We start from the raw sequence: 19833 nt of genomic DNA on the forward strand, positions 1-19833 counted from the left end.
GTGGATCATACAGCATGAGTTCAAGTTTTTTTTCCATCTACTGTGAGATAAAGAATAAAAATATTGCATTTGAGAATTGGGTTCTCGAGTCAGACCACCTTGAAATCTATGTCATGTCAAGTATGTAGACTATTACATTTGTACAATCAAGCCGAACCGGAAGCATATATTTTGAATATTGATATGATTTCATAAGAATCATAGAGAATCAGCTGGAGCCTATCCCAGCTGTCTTTGAACATCCTGGACATGTCACCATAGTTATTGCAGGGCCACAGATACACAAACACCCACACACACTCACTCCTATGGTTAGGATGACAATCAACGTAACAGCAATTATAAGTGCTTTCTAAAAGATTGTGTTTTTCCAGAAGTCATCGGTGGACACGATATGTGATGATGAATTGAAGTGTATTATGAATATTACAAGTCTGAGACACGAATACCCCACTTACTGTAACCCTGTGACTTGGGGGAATTGCTGAAGTCATGCATAAAGGCTGATTTATGGTTCTGCGTTACACCAACGCGGACCAGACAGTGTACCCTACGCCGTAGGATCTGCGTCGATTTAACGCAATACTGAGTATGGCAGTATGAGCCTTACCGTCCTGTAGAGGGAAGTAACAGGCATCGTTGTTGTGTGTGGGGTTCATGTTCTTTCAGAGAAGCATGTGGGATTGGTTGGGAGCTCTCCACATTATAGTTGTAAGTTTACAATATATTGCTCATTGGTTTTATCAAACGATATGGTATAGTTTCTGTTACTTTGTTTTGTTATTTTATTTCAGGATTTGCTTACTTATATGTTATATAAACAATACAATGATTGAGATATATTATAATGTTATTTAAGCAAATTCCTATATTATTTTCATGTGAGATTCAGCCTGCTTATGTTTATTGTTTACTATTTCTGCAGGGCTTCTTCATCTCTGTCATTAAACTAAATAATTAACATTGAGGAGTGTATTTCTTCAGATACCATAATTCAGGGTTAAGCGGTAAACCGCACTAGGCAGGTCGAGCCCTGCAGTTGCAGTCCTGGCCTTGAGGGGGCGCTAGAGCGCACGCACATCCGCCTTTAGGCGCCGAGGAAGAAAAGCGGCGCTGATTTTGAACGAGGCTGCTGGTGAAGGAATGTGGGCGCGTCGGCGTATGTGGAGATAAACAACCAACCTTTTGCTCTTAACGGGGGTTATCATCGCATTGCATGTCCACCGCACTGCAGTAGCAACGTGATCGCACAGGTAACCGTCTTTGGTGTTTCCCACTAACTTAACAATGGTTCACCTGCTGTAAAAGTGGGTTGATGGTCGCTAACGTTCCTGCTATCTCGCACTAGTTTCCTTGTTTGCAAACCACCTCTAAACCTGATTAATGGTTAATTCATCCAAAAGGCTTGTTGGTGTGTTTGAATACTCGGTTACACATATTTTAATCTATTTCCTCTGTTCCGTGCGAGATGTGTTTATTATATTTAGCTGGCTGCAGAGCTAGAAGTGTGGCTTTAAGGCTGATTTATGGTTCTCCGTCACACCAACGCAGAACCTACCTCGTAGGGTACGCGGCGACGCGCACCATACGCCGTCGTTTTAACGCGGAACCATAATTCAGGTTTAAGTTTGTAGACTCGTCCAGGCTGATGGATATAAGTTAGGTTTCCTTTTAACCACTATCTCTCCTTTTACTCTTGTGATTAAAGGGTTGTCTTGGGAGAAGACTGCTGGATTTCGCCGGTATGGAGGCTGTGAACCTGTACAGCCAGTTCCAGAGCCTGATGGCTCAGGTGGACGGGCTGAACGAGAGCGTGGAGCCGCGTGAGTCACTTCCTCCCTGCTGTTTAATATTCACCTTTACACACGCCGTTCAACGCTTCCAATTCAATTCAGTTTATTTGAGAAGGGACAGTGTACATTCATATACATTTAGAATTAAGAATGCAAATGCACCCAATTTTAGCTACAGAGCTAGTTTCCATTGGCAGTCCCCCGGCTAAAAATATAAAAGAAAGACAAGTTAAACAACAAGTTAAAACAAATAAAACGTGCAAAAAGTTTCTGTTCTTGTTATTTTGCTTCTATTTAAGATAGAAGGAACAGGAGAACAACCTGACACATCAATCTTCATACTAACACGATCTTACAGACATTTACATATATTACAATAGTGAATACATTACACACAGAGTTTCACATTTAGCAGTTAAAAGTTTAGGCGTTAAAGTGCCAGAGTAAGTTAAAGTGCTTCAACATACTTGTACATACCTGTCAAGTTTTAGATTGAAAAATAAGGGACATTTTCCACCAACCAAGGTCCAGTATCTTACATTTTAAGACAGGTTTGCAGTAAAGATCTGGAGGCTGATGTACACCAAAAAAAACTTGAAAAACAGGTGCGTTGGAGTAGGAGTGAACAAAGGAAAAAAGGGGTCTCCCGCACACTGTCAAGTCACTTGCAAAAGACTTTAATAAAGCAAACAAACAACGTTTCGGTCCACAGGACCTTTCTCAAGCAGAGATTTAGACAGGTTTGCAAGAAATCTAAAATAACTACCTGTTAATCACTTACAAACTACAATTATGTGCTCAGAATCTGATAGTGACCTTTGTTGAAACTGAAATGCTGTGGACATTCCTATGTATGTAATTCCTATAATAGAGCCTAAATGAAAACACAAAGGGGAATTAAAGGACACTTTTTTTTAAATATATATATATATATATATATATATATATATATATATATATATATTTTCAGTTTATATACTCGTTGATTGTCTTCAAGGGAAACATTTACATTTTCTTTTAATTTGTCATTTTCACTCATGGGGCTCTCTGGCGTTCACTGACTGACATCAGTCTTTCCCCCGTGAGAGACACTAAAAACACAATTACAAATCTTTCAGAACGGGTAACTGAGCCCCGTCTTGTTCCTCTTTAGGAAAGTAAATTTGGTTTCCCATTTTTAGAGATATTCACACGAAGTCTTCGCTTTTTGGTCAGAAATGCCTTCTCTCTCGTTACATCCATCTCTCTGATTTGTTGTTCCGAGTTTGTTCCCGTTGTCGCCACTAACCTCGTGAGAACCAGACTACAGCAGGTGGCAGTTCTCGCGAGGTTAGTGACAATTCAGTTTGCAGTTTAAAATGTCTTATATTATAAAACTAAAAAAAATACTAATACGGGAGGACGGCGGGAAAGAGGTGTAAAAAACGGTAGTTTCCCTGCCAAAACGGGAGACTTGACAGGTATGCTTGTAGTCTTAACTGTTTATCTACTCTACTGTGGCAGGATGTTTTTAATAGCTGTGTTGATATAGTTGTGGTTGTTTCCTTTTGTTTTTGTGGTCCCGAAATGCAAATTTGGAGGGAGCATTTTTTTTTTGTGTGTGTGTACATCTTTTTTCCAATATACCTTGTACTTGTAGTTTTGATTAAACTTTTATAGTATGTCTCTGTGCTAAAGGAGTACATTAAGATTGAATTTTCTTTTTTTTTTGGCATTTTAATCATAGACTGGAAAAGGTAATCAAACTTAATTTTTAGCCAGAATATAATTACAAAGCTGTCAAACATTTATAAATGAATAAGAGGCAACCGAAAGTAATTGGTAACTGGAACAAGGAAAAGGGATCATATCACCCCGATTTTATACTCTTTACATTGGCTACCAGTTAATTTTAGGATTCATTTTAAGATTTTAGTACTTACTTTTAGAGCCCTAAATAATCAAGCTCCCGTGTACATTGCTGAACTGCTGAGACCCTACTCTCCCTCACGTTCATTAAGGTCATCAGATCAAAAACTCTTGATGGTCCCCCGCACCCGTTTTAAAACGCGAGGTGACTGCTCTTTCCAGGCCAGTGCCCCTCGCCTCTGGAATGCACTTCCACTGACCTTACGCAGCATTGAGTCCACTGACAGTTTTAAGAGAGAACTTAAAACATATATCTTTAGACAGGCGTTTCCCTGGGCATCTGTGAAGTTACCTGTTGTTGTGCTATTGTGTGTTTTATATTCTACTGCATTTTATCCCTGATGTAAAGCACTTTGTGATTGTATCTACAAAAAGCGCTCTATAAATAAATTTTACTTACTTACTTACTTACTTACTTACTTACTTAATTGTAAAAAATCTTTGTTAGACTTTACATTTTGGAAAGACTATATAAAGGGGGGGCATGTTTTAATTATACTATCTGATCTGTGTCCTTTAGACTAGTTTAACTATATTAATATAGTCCTGTCAAAAAACAAAAATGGTTGCTAAAATAAAATTAAACACACAGGCTGTAGAAATGAATAGTCTAGTCAATAACACAAATGCAGTCACAGAATAGCACTGTTAATCATTTGTTCACTTTTAATAAGAGTCAATATCTTTTTTAGGCAGTCTAAATAAGGTTTTGTATTTCTCTGAGGCAAACAACATTTTTTGAGCTTTAATAGACATGAATACCACAAAAGTCTATGTTTCTGTTGTCAAATCATCCAGAGTTCCTCCAGATGGCTATACATTTTGAAGAATGCCGTAAGAAGTGGCTGCTGGCAGGTGATGAGCTGGTTTCCTGTAAAGAGATGCTGGCTAAAGCAGACACAGAGAAGGGCGCCCTGGAGGTCAAATTAAAACACGCTCGAAACCAGGTGGACGTGGAGATACGCCGACGCCAGAACGCAGAAGCAGTCCACGAAAAGCTGGTTGGTGTCACACTGATTTTAAATCTCGTGTACTTTTGGTGTTTTATAGATAAAAAAAAAAAAAGAAGAAAAGTTGTTAGTCTTCATGTAACAAATGGTAACATCACTCACTGATTGTGCTGATTTTCGTTGTTTAATTTGCGATTGTTTGATATTATCAAGTACTGCGTCTGTTTCTCTACCAACATGCTGCTTCTTTGAAAATGAAAGGATCGGCAGCTACAACTTATCCGTGATATGCTGATTTCGGACAACAATGGTAGCAGTGTCCACCTAAGTGAAGAGCAGCGGTCAGCCCTGGCCTTCCTCAGTGCCCACTCTCAGGCGGCACAAGCTGCTAAAAGCAACCTCAACTCCAGTCAAAGGTCAGTCTCACGTTGGCGACTCCTCAAGCCGCTCAGCTTCATACTTACTCCCAGAATAACTACTAGATTGTATGATAAAGAAGGGACTGTGATAAAACAATGAAGTTCGGTAATTTATGAAAACATTGTGTCACCTTGCAACCATCTGTAATTCCACTCAGTACATTCATTGATTTTATACTCTTTTACAGATTAAGTAAAATTGATGAATCGGCTACTTTGCTGTCAGACATCAGCTATGACCAAACCGATGATTCTTTGGTAAATATACTCTTCTTTTACAATTATTTAAAAATAATGGAGATGCATATCTTCACATATCAATGATGGGAATTTCCAAAGTATGACAATGTTCTATCTTACAACTTTTCCTGTAGCAATGGGATTCCTCTGGGATAAATAAAGTGAGACTGCGTAAGCGTCAAAAAAGAGTGAGTAATATCCTCGCATATTGAGTAAAAGCTGCCATGCTTTGAGATGGTCTTTAGCGATTAGTCATTTTATCCAAAAATGACATCTAAGAGCAGTCACAGGATTCATAATTTGCCTTTAAATTATCTTGATTTTCTTTGTTTTTGAAAATGATATTTTAATCCACAGCGTTCCTCCAGAAAACTCTCAGAAGTTCCCCCACAGGCGCTGAAGAAGCCTCGCTCCACTGGACGTCCATCAGATAGGGTAATACTGACCTCTGCAGCTCACCGTGACATTAAAAGAGCAGTCTTTCTCTGGAAACCATGTTTAAGTGGCTGTGGCTATTACAAAGATCACATGTCATGTCTCCTTGCGTATGATTCAGATTAATGAGTCTATTGTGGCCAAAACGACCATCACTGTTCCTGCAAATGGTGGCGTTTTTGAGGCCGTCTCCACCATTGAAACTGTGCCTTACTGGACACGCAGCAGAAGGAGGAGTGGTGAGAATTGTTGTTTCTTTTATGGAACCTTACAATACAATTTGGTTGATTTGATTTTTATTTTTTAACGCTAAGTAGGGCTGTTCGATTTTGCCCAAAAATAAAATCTCGATTTTTTTTTTTCTCTCAAAATCCGATTTTCGATTACGATTATTTTGTGAATTGACAAAAGGCAAAGAAATTATTTCAAATATGCTGTTTTTTTATTGAACATTTGCCCCATTGGGCTTTAAGTGCGAACTTTGCTCTTATTAAACCAAAAATGAATGAATAAAGTGCAAAACTCTGTAAATAAGTTGAAAAAAAGTTTCAAAAAAATATAACAAAATATAAAGTTTCATCTCTGAAAAAAAAATCAGCAAATCAGCACTTGCAAACATACAGTAAGTTATATTTCCAATTAAATAAAACAAGACATTTTCTAATTAAACTAAACTGGGTCTTTGCATGCTAAATAATAATGCAACCCATGAAGGAGGTAGAGGTGTGTAATGTCAGTCATTACATTTGCTATTCACATTTGCAAGTTTTTTGCCAACGCCCCCTCCTACACTAAAGAGCCTCTCCGATGGGGCACTTGTCGTAGGTATTGAGAGGTATTTCCATCAATCATTAATATGGTATCAATCATTAATATGTGTGCAGACAAGGTAAAAAAAAAAAAAATTGAAAAATCGATTTTACGAGTTTCACGTTTTAACATCGTTCTAATTACATAATCGCGATTACAATTTAAAATCGATTAATCGAACAGCCCTAACGCTAAGTATATGGTTGAAATTCTGTTCTTTTCGTTTCCCCCTGGTTATGCGATCTTACCCTCGCATGATTATGTTTGCAGTGGCTCCAGAGTTGGGTGACACCACAACTGACCAGTCTGATACGACCAGTGAGGCTCCCTGCACACCAGTCTCACAGTTTCCAGCCCAACGCCAAGCCCCTAGAGCTGGAGGAGGAAAGAAGCATAACTTTGTTCCCAAAACGGTATGACTGAATGTTTTTAAATGTACAAAATGATGTCTCTGTCTCTACTTTCAGAAGGACGGCCTGCTTATTCGCCCAATTAACTTCTTTTCCATACACCTCTAAGGTGATCAAGTCTGAGTTCTGTGCACCATGTGGGAGAAGAACAAGGTTCGGCAAGCTGTGTCTTCGCTGCCAGAACTGCCGGGTCGTGACACATCCAGAGTGTCGTGACAACTGTTCCTTGCCCTGTAATCCCACAGCTCTTACTACTCCCCTCAAAAGCACAGAGGTACATGTTTCTGATTGTTTAACTCATCGTGCTCTCCCGACATAATTTTCTATTTTTCTCTCGTCATATATATTTAAAAATATATTGCTCTCTTGTAGGCCACCCTGGCTGACTTTGCTCCGGCCACCTCTCCAAAGATCCCGTCTTTGGTTGTCTACTGTATTAAAGAGATTGAACGTCGGGGTCTCCATGAGGTGAAAAGAGCTTTACTGTTTATTTTTCACCTTTTACTTTAATGCGTACCTAAGTGATGTAATAGATGATTAGTTATATGCTACTAGATTTTGACAGTCGGTTTTACTTTGCCCCTGTACAGGTTGGCCTGTACCGAGTCTCTGGTCAAGAGCGCTTGGTGAAAGAGCTGAAGGAGAAGCTCATTAGAGGAAAAACTCTGCCTCCCCTTAACAAAGTGGAGGACATCAATGTCATTGCAGGTGTCCTCAAGGACTTCTTAAGAAACCTTCCAGAGCCGCTGCTCACCTTCCACCTCAACAAAGCCTTCATGCAGGCAGCCGGTACGTTTTTGAGAACTCCAGAAAATCAATGAAATCTGGAGAATTTATTATTAAAAATATTTTTTATTTGTTATTTTTTTTGTAGAAATTCAGGATGATGGCAACTGTCTGGCCATGTTGTATCAGGCCATCGGTGAGCTGCCTCAACCCAACCGAGACACTCTGGCCTGCCTCATGATCCACCTGCAGAAGTAAGTCACTCATATTCAAGCTAAGAGCTTTTTTTTTTTTTGTTTGTCCCATGATCTGATATCCATTAGACAGACATGTGTAAGCATATATTTGTAAAAGAAAAAGTTTAAGGGTCAAATCAAACTTTTATGTTTTTCATAGTTTTGAACCTGCTTGTTAATCTATGTTAATATCTGTCTCTTGTCTTTTCCTAGGGTGTCTCAAAGTTTGGATACCAAGATGGATGTGAACAACCTGTCCAGGGTGTTCGGCCCGACCCTGGTGGGTCACGCTGTTCCTGACCCAGACCCCATGACCATCTTACAAGACACCAGTAGGCAACCAAAGGTAAAGTGAAGATTTACTCTGAATTTGTGTGAAAGTCAGAACTCTGTTCCCTTGTTTCATGAATTAAGTGTTTTTTCTGTTAACTTAGATTTTTAGATTATTGTTTGACTGCAAATACTCAACACAAATTGTCTACCTTTTTAACAGATTGTAGAACAATTGATCAGTATTCCAGAGAGCTACTGGAGCCGCTTTGCTTATCCAGATGTTGCAAGCATGGATTTTTCTCACCAAGCCGACACTCCAAATCACAAAGGTAAAACACTAAACTTATGATATATGTGTTCTTCTAAAATTAACAACACAAAGTTGTTAGATGGTTCCATCAACAGTGTAAACTAGTTGGCATGATTTCAGGGCTGGGATGATGTCTCACTCCAGTCTTGTGACTTCGTGCATTTCCACTGACTGCATGAGTTCTGATCTGCTCTGCTGTCAAACTGTCATGTACATATTGGATAATGTAGTTAGGAGTTTTCCATACTTGCACATCAAGGTGATTGTGCAGCCTCCAACACGAAGCAAGCATAGATGCTGTTTGGAAGAAATCTGCCATGAGGTTTATCTGTACGTAACCTCAGCGCAGTAGTTATTAGTTGTACATGTAATAACCACCACACAGGTGCTTTATAAAGTTGAAAGTTTTCTGGCTGTCCTTTTGATAGCTTGATCTTCAGTGTTCAACATTTAAACAGTTCATACATTCTCACGCATGCTTTCAAGGCTGTGACGCCAATAAGATCTCGTGGCATTTAGATCAGTGGAGCATTTTCTTCTATCTTTTCAAGCATTTGCATTCAGTACTTCTAAAGCTATTGTTTTTTGTATTTTTACTCTAGTAAGTATACTGGGACCAGTGACAACTCCAGAACGCCAGATGATGGCCAAAACACCGTCCTCCAGCTCCCTGTCTCAGCGGATGAAGCAGACGCTGTCCAGTACCACCCTGTAAGCTCACACACATCTGTATAAAATTCACTCACTAAAACTCGCCTATTTAGTCTTGCTTGGAAGTAAGATGAAAATAGATTTACTGAAACACACTTTATTATAATATAAAATCTATTGCACTGTAGGATTTTAAAATATTTACTGTACATTTTTTATTCTCTGCTCTCATATCGGCATCATCAAGATAGACTGTATTGTAAACAAGTCAAAATGACGCACATTGATTATGATTGGAATTAATAGTAGACTACTACATGGTGAGATCTGCTTTTGCAGACTCTTCTGGCCTTAAACTTTGAGCTTAACACAGGTCAACTTTGGCTTCATTTTTCATACGTGTAGGCTGCTTCTTAAAAATAAAAGTACATTCTCTTTTACTTCTAAGGTTTCACATTTCATTAGACCCTTGCCAGGCTTTTTATAATAAGGTAATTAAAACCTTAGATGAAAAGCATTCAAGACATTTGGCAATCTTCTCAGGAGTGGATGTTCCAACAAGGTCATCCCAAGGTCAAGAGAAATTCCAGATTAACATCTCAGACTCTCCAGGGTTCAGTCAGCATGTTTAAAGTTCACGATAATACCATTAAAAGTGACCCGAGTAGAGGGGTTACAGGTGCACACAGGACCTTTGGAGCGATATTGTCTCAACAGATCAGACCACAGCGAAAATGTTTGGCTGTAATGCACATAACTATTTGTGAAAACAAAGCACACGCATATCAGCGCCGTTCTCGAGCACGGTGGTGGTGTTATGATGATACACTGCTTTTGAATTTTAGTTTAATTTTAGTTTTACCAAAGGTTAAATGTCATATTATCCATTGAGTTTATTTTCTCTGATTTAAGACCATAATGCCTTGTAAATGTTTCATGTAAAACATTAAATGTGAAAGAGGGTCTACTTAAAAAAAAAAACATGCTTTTGTTCATTTGACAGATGTATAAAGATAAATTGAAGATTCTCACTCTTCTTTGCAATACTGTTTACTATTAAAGTTTCTTCAGGTTGATGCGGCATAAGCACAAAACCCCCTGAACTCTTCAGCCAATTTAGTTTTTAAAATATTTTGAATGAAATTCTGGTCATTCTCTTCATCTATTTTATATTACTTACAAAAAAAATTAAGATTTCTTCTTTTTCAACCTCCGACCCTTAGATTTGGAAGCAAGAGCAAAGCATCTGCCTTGAACCGGAACGGCAGCTTCTTTGCTTCTCCGAAGCTGAACTAAAGAAAGACGGAGAAAGAAAACGACTCATGTTTCTGGATGTTAGTTCCTGCTGTAACAGAGTGTCTTCGTACTATCTTTTGGGAAAATTCACTGCTTGTTTTATTTTGGTCAAATGTTTTTTTCTTTTTCTTTTTTAATTTTCTGTTCATTTTTTTTTCCACTTAAAAAAATGTCAGAATATAAGTATTTTTGTTGTAACTTTGACTAATAATGTTTATTGGCCAACGTATCATCTGTCTGAGCTTGTAATGCCTAAGCAACCATATGAAACTATTTAGAGGGAGAAAAAAAGCGTAGATCCTCTGCTTTATGTACGATGTTGACGTGTATCTTACTGGTGTCTGTCTTGGATTCTGTGGTTGTAACCACGGTGACGCACCATCACATTATACACACCAAATGAAGCAGAACAGGGTCTGTATTATTGGCCAGTCTATGTTTTCAACCTTTTGTTTTAAAGATTTAACATTTTCTTTATGTGAATGTGCTTTGATGTATACTAACCAACTTTTAACCTGTGATCACTTTAACAATAATCTATGCACAACTACTAATGCTAGAAAATACTGCTGCATTTTGCACTCTTTTAAAGAAAAAACAAAGAACGGATTTTTAGTGATTGGTCACACCTACCGCTAGAGGGCGCCCTTGCACCAGTTTTCATACACAGTTAAAGAGGCGTTTCAGTCGGTTTTGCGCATAAGCGTTCGGAATAACAGACTGTAAATAGTTATTCTCTTAACCAAAGATATGAGATCCAGATCAGTGTGAACACAAAGTAAAATATGGAGCTACTTTAATGTGAAAATGGATTTGTAACAAGTGTCCTTATTTTGCTTATATTCGTAAGAGTATGTTATTGATTTGCAAGGGAGTTATTCTGCATTCTCCACCCTCCCACCCTGCTGCTCTCATCACCTTTAGCTAATCTTATTGTAAAAATATAGATTCAGCTGTTAATTAGGATGTTTGTCTTTTTGAAAAAAGTGAGCAACTACATCAAGTAAACCACATCCATAGGTTGAAGGTTAAATTGCCCTTTTTATAAATTTGTATATTTTTATACATTTATTCTTCTCAATTGTAATTTCTTTTAGCTGGTGTCTAACATGCACCAAAGATCTTTGCCGACTAACTGTTAACATCCATTCCTTTGTGCCATCTTCATTTGAACCAAGACAATGTCCACTGATGAGCTAAAAATAAAACCTTAAACAACTTTACTCTTTTTTTTTTTTTCTCTCTCTCTACTTTCATGCATGACATAGGCAGACGGGGATAACAAAAAACCTTCTGAAATGAAGCGTGCATGCTGGAAATGTTGGTTTTGTTACAAGCAACTCAACCTCAAACCAAAGCTTCTTAGACGCCCAACATGGATATGTTTTAACATGTTATTAAGTATGTTGTTAGTACTATATACAATAGATTAAATTATGTATTTTTTAAATTTGGATTCTGCTCTAAATTGAATGAAGCCCATGGTTATTTCAGCCCTTCACTGAAAGGGCACAAGCACAGCACCTGTTATTCCACAGTTGGTGATAATTCAGCATGGCTCATTGTTCCAGTAGTCATTACAGCTATTTCCATAATCTATTGGGGTGGATGGGCAGCTGATGAGGTCCAACATTATTATGAATTAAAGCAAGGTTCATTTATACATCTTATAGTTATTCCATTAGCACTCTTTGTTGAGTGTGCTAAGCCATGCTGAACCTACTGACATACATTTTATATGTCCTCATTTAATACAGAGCATCAGCAACACATCAGGTCCTCTGAGATCTAAGGCCAGCTGTTTTGGGGAGGTGTGTGTAGAAGGGGGAGGGTTTCAAAAATACGGTGTGCAGAGTTGATTTGAATGAGCTTGTTCTGGCTTCCTTTCATTTCAGCCTCCAACACATTCAGCCAGAAATAACTGCAGAGAAGAGCCTTGGAAAAAAAAAAAAATGTTTGAATTTCAGCTCTACATTAATAGTTCATTAGCCTGAGATAAGGTCCCCCGTGTGTCGATCTGTCCTCTCACCGGGGGATTTTGTGTTTATTTATGCTGTATGGTGCAGCATACGCTCGCCTGCTGCAGACATCAAACAGCTGGCTGTGTATAGTGTGTCTCTGCAGCGCTATACTCCAGCATGCCCCAGCGTGCAGTGACAGAGCTCCATTCTGCTGTGGGACCCACGAGGGCCAAATGAGTAACTACTCCAATTAAGAGCTCTTAAATAAATTACAATGTAAGCTGGTAAACACGTAACAACAGCAGCACTGCTTAATTCCTCTATTTATACAGTAAACCGCAGGCAGTGAAGCCAAAGGAACCACCAGCACTCCTCATACTTTCTTTGGAAGCTAAATGAAATCAATAATTACTCAACTCATGAGGTTTAGTTATTGCTATTATTGACTGATTGGAAATGCAGTCTATAGGTGTCAAGCTGTGTAGTTGTGCAGCATGTAGAAGGTGTCTGGAGCGTTGCCTCTTGGAGGTCAGGGCAGAGGATTGAAGCAACTCAGACGGCTCAATAGCTGCCAGTCCAATCCACCCGGCTGATCATACATCTATTTAAAAAATCCACTTCAAACACATCGCAAAAGGTTTATTTATATCTTGTGTTTTACTATTTTGCTCATGAAATTTTATTAAATAAACCCTCTGGAGATAGCTTTGAAATCCATGTTTAAAATCAGCAATGAAGAGAGTCATGCTTAAAGAGCAAAAGTGTAAATGAAAATGTGCTAAGGACACTTCTTCAACATGTCTGCTTAACATTTAGGATTCCTTTTTTAATTTTCACTTCTGTTCCTTCTTGCCAGCTTACTACATCCAGATCAGATTGTAATTATAAGATAAGTATGCTCTCTATTTGGTGAGTTAAACATACAACAATTGTGAGCAGCAAAAATGTATCAAACTACGCGTGAAAAACAAGACCGGGGTCGTCGTCTGATCTACACCCACCTAAAGTCTTTAAGTTTTGTTAACTGTAGATAATTGCGAGGCCTGTTGGCTTTCACGGCTCTTGCTCTCTTTTTGTCCCTCATCTTCATCCTTCATTCCTTTTTTTTTCTCCCTCTCTTCTTCTCCTCCCATCCTTTGAATCGAACCACCGTCTTAGCTGGCTACGGTGCGTGGTCGATACCTTGTTACCACAGAGAAATCAATTATCTCGACCAAGCAGCAGGGGAAAGAGGCAATAATGAAAGAATGCTTCTCCTTCCTAGACGATGGCCATGGTCATTAAATATGAATTTATCATTGGCCGAGGAGATTTATGGAGCGAGATGTGGGCCCAGAGTTCATGCTCTCTTTATACCATAAGTTCTGCTTTCAAACGTAAAAGAAAAACAAAAAAAAAAAAACAGGTTGTTGAACAGCTTAATTATATCTTTCACAACACACAACAATCAAACAGAGAGCTGACTCTTGTCAACAAAATAAGTACAAGAAGACAAATGTTGTTTAGCATCTCCGAGGTTGTGTGCACTCCGGTGAAAGTGTATGAGATGCCAGCACATCCCTGACTAGCAGAGAATCTTTCCAATGTGATGTCTTACTGCCATTAACTCCGGTAACGGTGGAGATGGCAGTGATGAGCTGCTTGTAGGTGTGTAAGCCCACCATCGCTGCCTGTATGGGTGTGTAATGAGCAGGTCTGAGTACTTGACAGCTGCTGCTAGAACCAGCGGAGGGAAAAACACACCGCTCTAACATCCCCACTGCTGGAGAAAGAGGGCAAATGAGGAAGGGAGCGAGGAAAGAGAATGGAGCAGAAGGGAAAAATGTGCAATTTGGGTTTGCTCTTAAGGCATCAATAAATTCCATTTTAATGGGGCACCACAGGCAGTAGCAGGCACTCAGCAGTCTGTTGTGTTTGATGCCAAATTGTGCAGAATAAACAGATTTTCTGTGCAGCTGGCCTAAACGCACACGTTTTCCCCTATCTGTCTGACTTGCTCTTTTCCCATCTTTCCTGCAATGTCTCCTCATTCCCCCGTTCCCTCTCCGTCTCTTCCCTGCCTGCCCTCCCCTCATGGACATACCAGTCAAGAATTAGACAAATCATCACAAAAAGATGTCTTGTGCATTCATTTATTTTCCACTTAGCTAATCACTGATCTCCAGCCTCTTGCGCATGTTTAAGACAGGGTATTTGTTTTAGTGGGGGGATAAAAGTGAGCTGCACGCCACTAATGAGAAACAACTTGCCACATCAGGCTCATTTTGTTCTCAGAAGATGGATCTTTAGTTATCGCAGAGACTGAATCTTCAGCCTCTCTGAAGTATAACTTAACATTTACTTTAAAATGTTGTCAAGCGGTTCCACACAACTGCATTAAGTAATTATAAGATACTTTTTCACTTAAAATAGACTCAGTGGAGTCAACTATTACAATGATTACTTCATGCAGCTCTGTGGAGCGACTTCACATAATGTTTTTAAGTAAATCTGAAGTTTTATGTTCTGAGTGTATTCACATTTTTCAAAGCCATATTTTCACCCTGATGGCGCCATAAGAGACTTTTTTTCAACAAAGGGGATGTATAAGGCTGTCAAGAATCACAAATCAACTCTTGGTGAAACGTTTTTTTGTAGTACTTCCAATAATGGGATCACTTTTGGAAAGATTTGAGCTTAAAACAATTCAGGAATGTGGATTACTTTGATTTTCATGTTAATTAAGTGATTAAGTAACCTGTTGGAGAAATGTATGCAGAAATGAATACTTCATTACATACATCTACAGCAGTATTTCTGCTACCATTGTTTCCATGACTGCCATTTTTAGAAATCTTGTGCCAACATTACAACTACACACTAAAAGACTGTTTGAACTAAATGAGCCCTGCTTCTTGAATGCATCTGATTTCATGAACGTGTTTGCACGGGTGCGTGATATGGATCTAGAAAGAGAAGGGCTGTGAGCGTGAATAATGTCGGTGGTTTCTGTGCAGTGACCATGTGTGGAGGTATGTGTGAGTTTCTGATCTTGGGAGTGTTTTTGCTGCATGGATTGATACAGCAATAAATACTTCACAGCATATGAGATATGCTCTTATCTTTCAAAAGCACATTCGCCACTTCTCTTCCCAGTAATTGTTATGGTTCCTTTTTCATATGCATAACTGGCATTACCAGTTGGTTTCACTTCTCTAGCTTAAGCCTAATCTTAGCAACATTATATTATCTCACAGTTCCCTACCTCAAAAAGCCAAAAGCTAACTTTTAACATGGTTCAATATTTAGAAGCAGAAGCAAAACGCTCTTAAGTCACTGTATTGCTTCCAATCAATATTATTTAAAAAATAAATAAATAAATGACTCTCAACAGATTCCTCCCTTCAACATTTTCAACGCACAAGCACATTTTCAAAGGCTCCATGTAATTCCCCGCTTGACCTCTAGGATGCGCTGTTGTATCCTATAATCAACCTCTGTGGTTTAAAGCCGAACACACCCATTAACTTCACCCGACTCCACATCTCTATCATGTAGCCCTCCGCTGCATGTGCTTGTTAGGATATTTAAGTGCTACGCCATTGTCGCTTTTTGTATTATTTGCACTACAAGCTTTAATTTGAAGTGATAAAGTATTGCTTTGACCGTGGCAGCGTTCTCAGGTGACAGATATTAACATTTCCTTCCCGTGGATTTCACCTCCAGGGAAAAATATGAAATTGGATGGATCAGAGTTCATACATAAATGCAAGCTGAACAGACACCAGTCTAAGTAGATGCCTTATCGTATATGAAATTCACATAGTTTCCTTTTAACCCCAAGGCTGACAACTGTTTAAACACCCTGCGTGTGTTCAGATGCCTATCGCTAAATGCTTAATGGAAAATTACACCATTTAAAAATGCGCGCTTGAAAATACAGTTCTGCTTGTTACATATTCTGTTAACAGGTGTAACTGTTGGGTAGTTTGAAAAGAAAAAAACAACCAATGCCATCTTCATCTGATGTTGGTTTAAATTGTAAGGTTGATGCAATATAAATCCAATTTAATTTTATTTATATAAGTCTATTAGAATACAATTAGTCTCCAGGGCTTTCCAGAGACCTGGTAAGAGCTTGACCCCGAGCACTTATTACATAAACAAAGGCAGGTAAAAACTCCCCTTTAAGATGGAAGAAACCTTGAGCAGGACCTGGTTCATAAAGGGGGATCCTCCTGCAGAGGGTCAGCTGGGTAGTGCAGGAAAAGGGAGAAAGGAAAGAGAGAATGAAGAAAAGAAAGGCACCAATATATTGTCAAAGGTACACAAGACAAGATATATTAGTATAAATTATTTCCATACGTTAGAAGGAGAACTAAGAGTTCTATGTACATATTGCTGATACATGGTTAATTGGTGGGCTACAGGGACGACTATATGAACAGATGTAGGCAGCAGACACTGAGGTGGTCAGAGGACGGGACTGCAGGTCAGGATATCAGTAGATATCCAACAGACATCTATTTAGGCAGATGGAGGGAAACACTGGGATGGTTAGAGGGTGGGTTTGCAGGTTGGCAACTCTTGAAGCTCTGGCCTGCAAACATAAACAGGAGAGAAAAAGATCCAAATCTTTTAATCAATAGAGGCTTTTGCCTCGAAAAAGATGAAATTGTTACATATGAAAGCAACATTAGCCCACGTAAATAAAGAAGAATAATGTTTGTCAGTGTGATGTGGCTCCATCAGGCAGTTCATCAGGTCAGTAAAGAGTTCTTGTAGCCACAAAAAAGTACTCTAGGTGAGTTTTAATAGTCCATCTAAATTTTCATAAAGGTTGCGAGAGAAATTTAAGTTTCTGTTCATAAATGTCACCATGTCATGCCATTCATACACACAGCGATCCAGCTTTGAGCCACATTAAACTTCTGAAGCCAAGGGGCCCCCAAATACAGAGTAGGATAACAAAATGATAATTATATATATATATATATATATATATATATATATATATATATATATATATATATATATATATATATATATATATATATATATATATATATATTTATTTATACGTATGTATATACAGCCTGGTTCAAAAAGCTGTTTTAGTCTCAATCGTTTGATCTCACATCAATGACAATTCTAAAGGGGTTGATTTTTTTCATACCATGCCAGGAGAATTGATATAACACATTCAATTTAATTCAAATATGATTGATTGACAGCTCGCTCAGCCACTTGCTAGCCACCACCACGTCCTCATCCGTAATTGTCATGGTACCGCGCTCAGCAAAGCAATCACCCAGTGTGGGCTAAACGTGACAATCATTTTTGATTTTGCTGTTGAGTCAACATGTTACATGATATATTTTGCTGTAAACGTCTGCCGGCAGCGCTGGGGATATTTTGGTGGGGATCCACTGAAGGAGGTGGGAGCCAAGGCTAACTTTGACTGACATATGATGGCTATCTTTCCTTTGACTTCCCAGGCAACATGGCTGTGCCCAGTATCGAGAAAAATGTGCTTCAAAACCGCTCGTCAGAAACCAATGGGTCACGTCCATTGTTTTATACAGTCTAAAAGTAGCAGGGGCCAGGATGCCCCTTATCTGGAGCCCCTCCCACTGATCACACCCATTTTTGCACTGAACCTTCTTTTTGATTGAGTTACGAGTATGGTTGCAAATATTTAAACACATTTCTTGACTGCAGTATTAATCAACAAATAAATGATCGTTAAGTGAGTGAAATACAGTTGACATTTTTGTGTTAATGAGACAACTGACATGAAATCTGTTCAGAAAAGGGAACTCATGGATGGATAAACATGGTTACACTTGAATAAAAAAACTGAATTGTAAAAGTAATAACTTAATTCTCTTCACTGGTTTAAGGATCACACAAACACACTGTTTTTAAAGTCGCATGTGTTGAAATTCTGGGATATTGTCAAACTAAAAACTCTACAAATCATATTCAAAGCGAGAACTGATTCACTTCCAGGGAATTTACAGAAAATGTTTTGTGACAGGGAGGGGGGTTATAATTTAAGAGGAAAATGTAATTTAAAAAAACAATGTTTTCATTCTAAAAGGAAAAGCATGTGTATCTCAGTTGTTGGAGTGGATTTATGGAATGGGTTGGGTGATGGGTTGAAGCAATGTACAAATATAAATCAATTTAAAAAACGGTACAAAAAGGAAGTTCTGGGAAGTTATTTGGTTGAGGAGGAGTTATTATAAGGCAATATGGTGTTTGTTAGCTGGTTAGGTGCAAAGGCACAACTAATGGGACAATTGGTAGCCTATTAGGTAATTGCAGCTATTTATTATTAATATTTATGTTTAATTTATGATAGAGGTAACAAAGGGGCAGGGTTAAATAAGTTTTACTTCAACCTGCTCCTTTTCGGACACTGTTTTTTTTTCACCCTGTTTTTATTACGTTTTTGTTGTTGTTGCTTTTTTTTCTGTATGTTTTGAATTTGTTTTAAAATCTTATATTTTTTTACGTGTTCGAAATAAACAATTCAATCAATCAATCAATCAAACAATTAATACTCACAGCAAATGAAAAAATGTTTATAACTGATGCATGATGAAGGCACTTTTTCACAACAACTGCTCAGCTGTAACTGATGTTCACAAATATTGCCACAGCTACTTTCCAGCCTAGGAAATCTGGTAGTATGTATTACCACTGATAAAACAATGCTTAAATACACATAATTAAACGTAATTGTGATAATCAGATCAGCTGCTTGTTAACAGTAACTTCTGCAGTTGTAGGCCGGAGCTGCTCTCTGCTGTTGGACACACACTCAAGACGTTTCAATATCTAGTTTAGCTTCAACTACCCTTGTAGTTGGTAAACTGGTCGCTTGCAAAACCAGTTGAAATTAATCAGATTAAAGGTAATATGAAATCCAAAATTGCTTCAAGAACATTAACTGAGAGACCACTCGGCCACTAGAAGACACTTAAATTATAACATAAAACCATTATAAAACTTCCATGCTTATAAACTAATCAGGCCTAGAAAAATTAAACATCTGGATTCCCAATTAGATTACTCTGAGCAGCATGTGAGGGAATTAATTCAAATATAATAGATTTATGGATATTTATTACTTTACCCCTGACTAGTCAGAAAAGCATGCAGCTTTTACCGTATGTTGCTCTGTTCTGTTTGTATGAGCTCTCAGAGTCTCCTATTGAACCATGACATTATGAGTAATGAGTTTGTTTTTCACTGCGTGAGAAAATGGATGTGAGGCTTGAGAGGGTGGCACTAGTTTCAACTGCATGTCTCACATGGGATTTGATATTCCCTTTTCACACTTCACATTTTTTTTACCTTTTAAATGTCACCCTTTTCCTAAATGTAAACCTAAGGGTCAAAACCTTAAATACTCTTTAGAGGAATGC

The 19833-nt window shown here is 38.3% G+C and overlaps 1 protein-coding gene across 1 annotated transcript; it reads left to right on the plus strand.

The window, feature by feature from the left end:
* The first annotated feature begins 1713 nt into the window (after positions 1-1713).
* On the plus strand, positions 1714-11059 carry LOC133448857 (rac GTPase-activating protein 1-like). The gene is made up of 16 exons (XM_061727784.1): positions 1714-1823; positions 4500-4702; positions 4913-5067; positions 5259-5328; positions 5445-5498; positions 5668-5745; positions 5867-5984; positions 6826-6968; positions 7075-7239; positions 7338-7433; positions 7556-7754; positions 7840-7945; positions 8141-8273; positions 8421-8529; positions 9113-9221; positions 10385-11059. Exons 1-16 carry the CDS (start codon positions 1745-1747, stop codon positions 10455-10457), a joined length of 1890 nt encoding a protein of 629 aa, XP_061583768.1. The 5' UTR covers positions 1714-1744; the 3' UTR covers positions 10458-11059.
* Positions 11060-19833: the final 8774 nt, after the last annotated feature.

Source organism: Cololabis saira, chromosome 8 (assembly GCF_033807715.1).
Source record: "Cololabis saira isolate AMF1-May2022 chromosome 8, fColSai1.1, whole genome shotgun sequence".
In the NCBI taxonomy this organism is placed as follows: domain Eukaryota; kingdom Metazoa; phylum Chordata; class Actinopteri; order Beloniformes; family Belonidae; genus Cololabis; species Cololabis saira.

What these genes read in the sequence shown, in the direction of transcription:
- LOC133448857 (XM_061727784.1), top strand. Translation starts at nt 1,745, where the DNA reads ATGGAGGCTGTGAACCTGTACAGCCAGTTCCAGAGCCTGATGGCTCAG. An exon ending in ACACCAGTAGGCAACCAAAG is followed by an intron (nt 8,274 to 8,420) that starts GTAAAGTGAAGA and finishes CCTTTTTAACAG; the next exon opens with ATTGTAGAACAATTGATCAG. An exon ending in CGACACTCCAAATCACAAAG is followed by an intron (nt 8,530 to 9,112) that starts GTAAAACACTAA and finishes TTTTTACTCTAG; the next exon opens with TAAGTATACTGGGACCAGTG.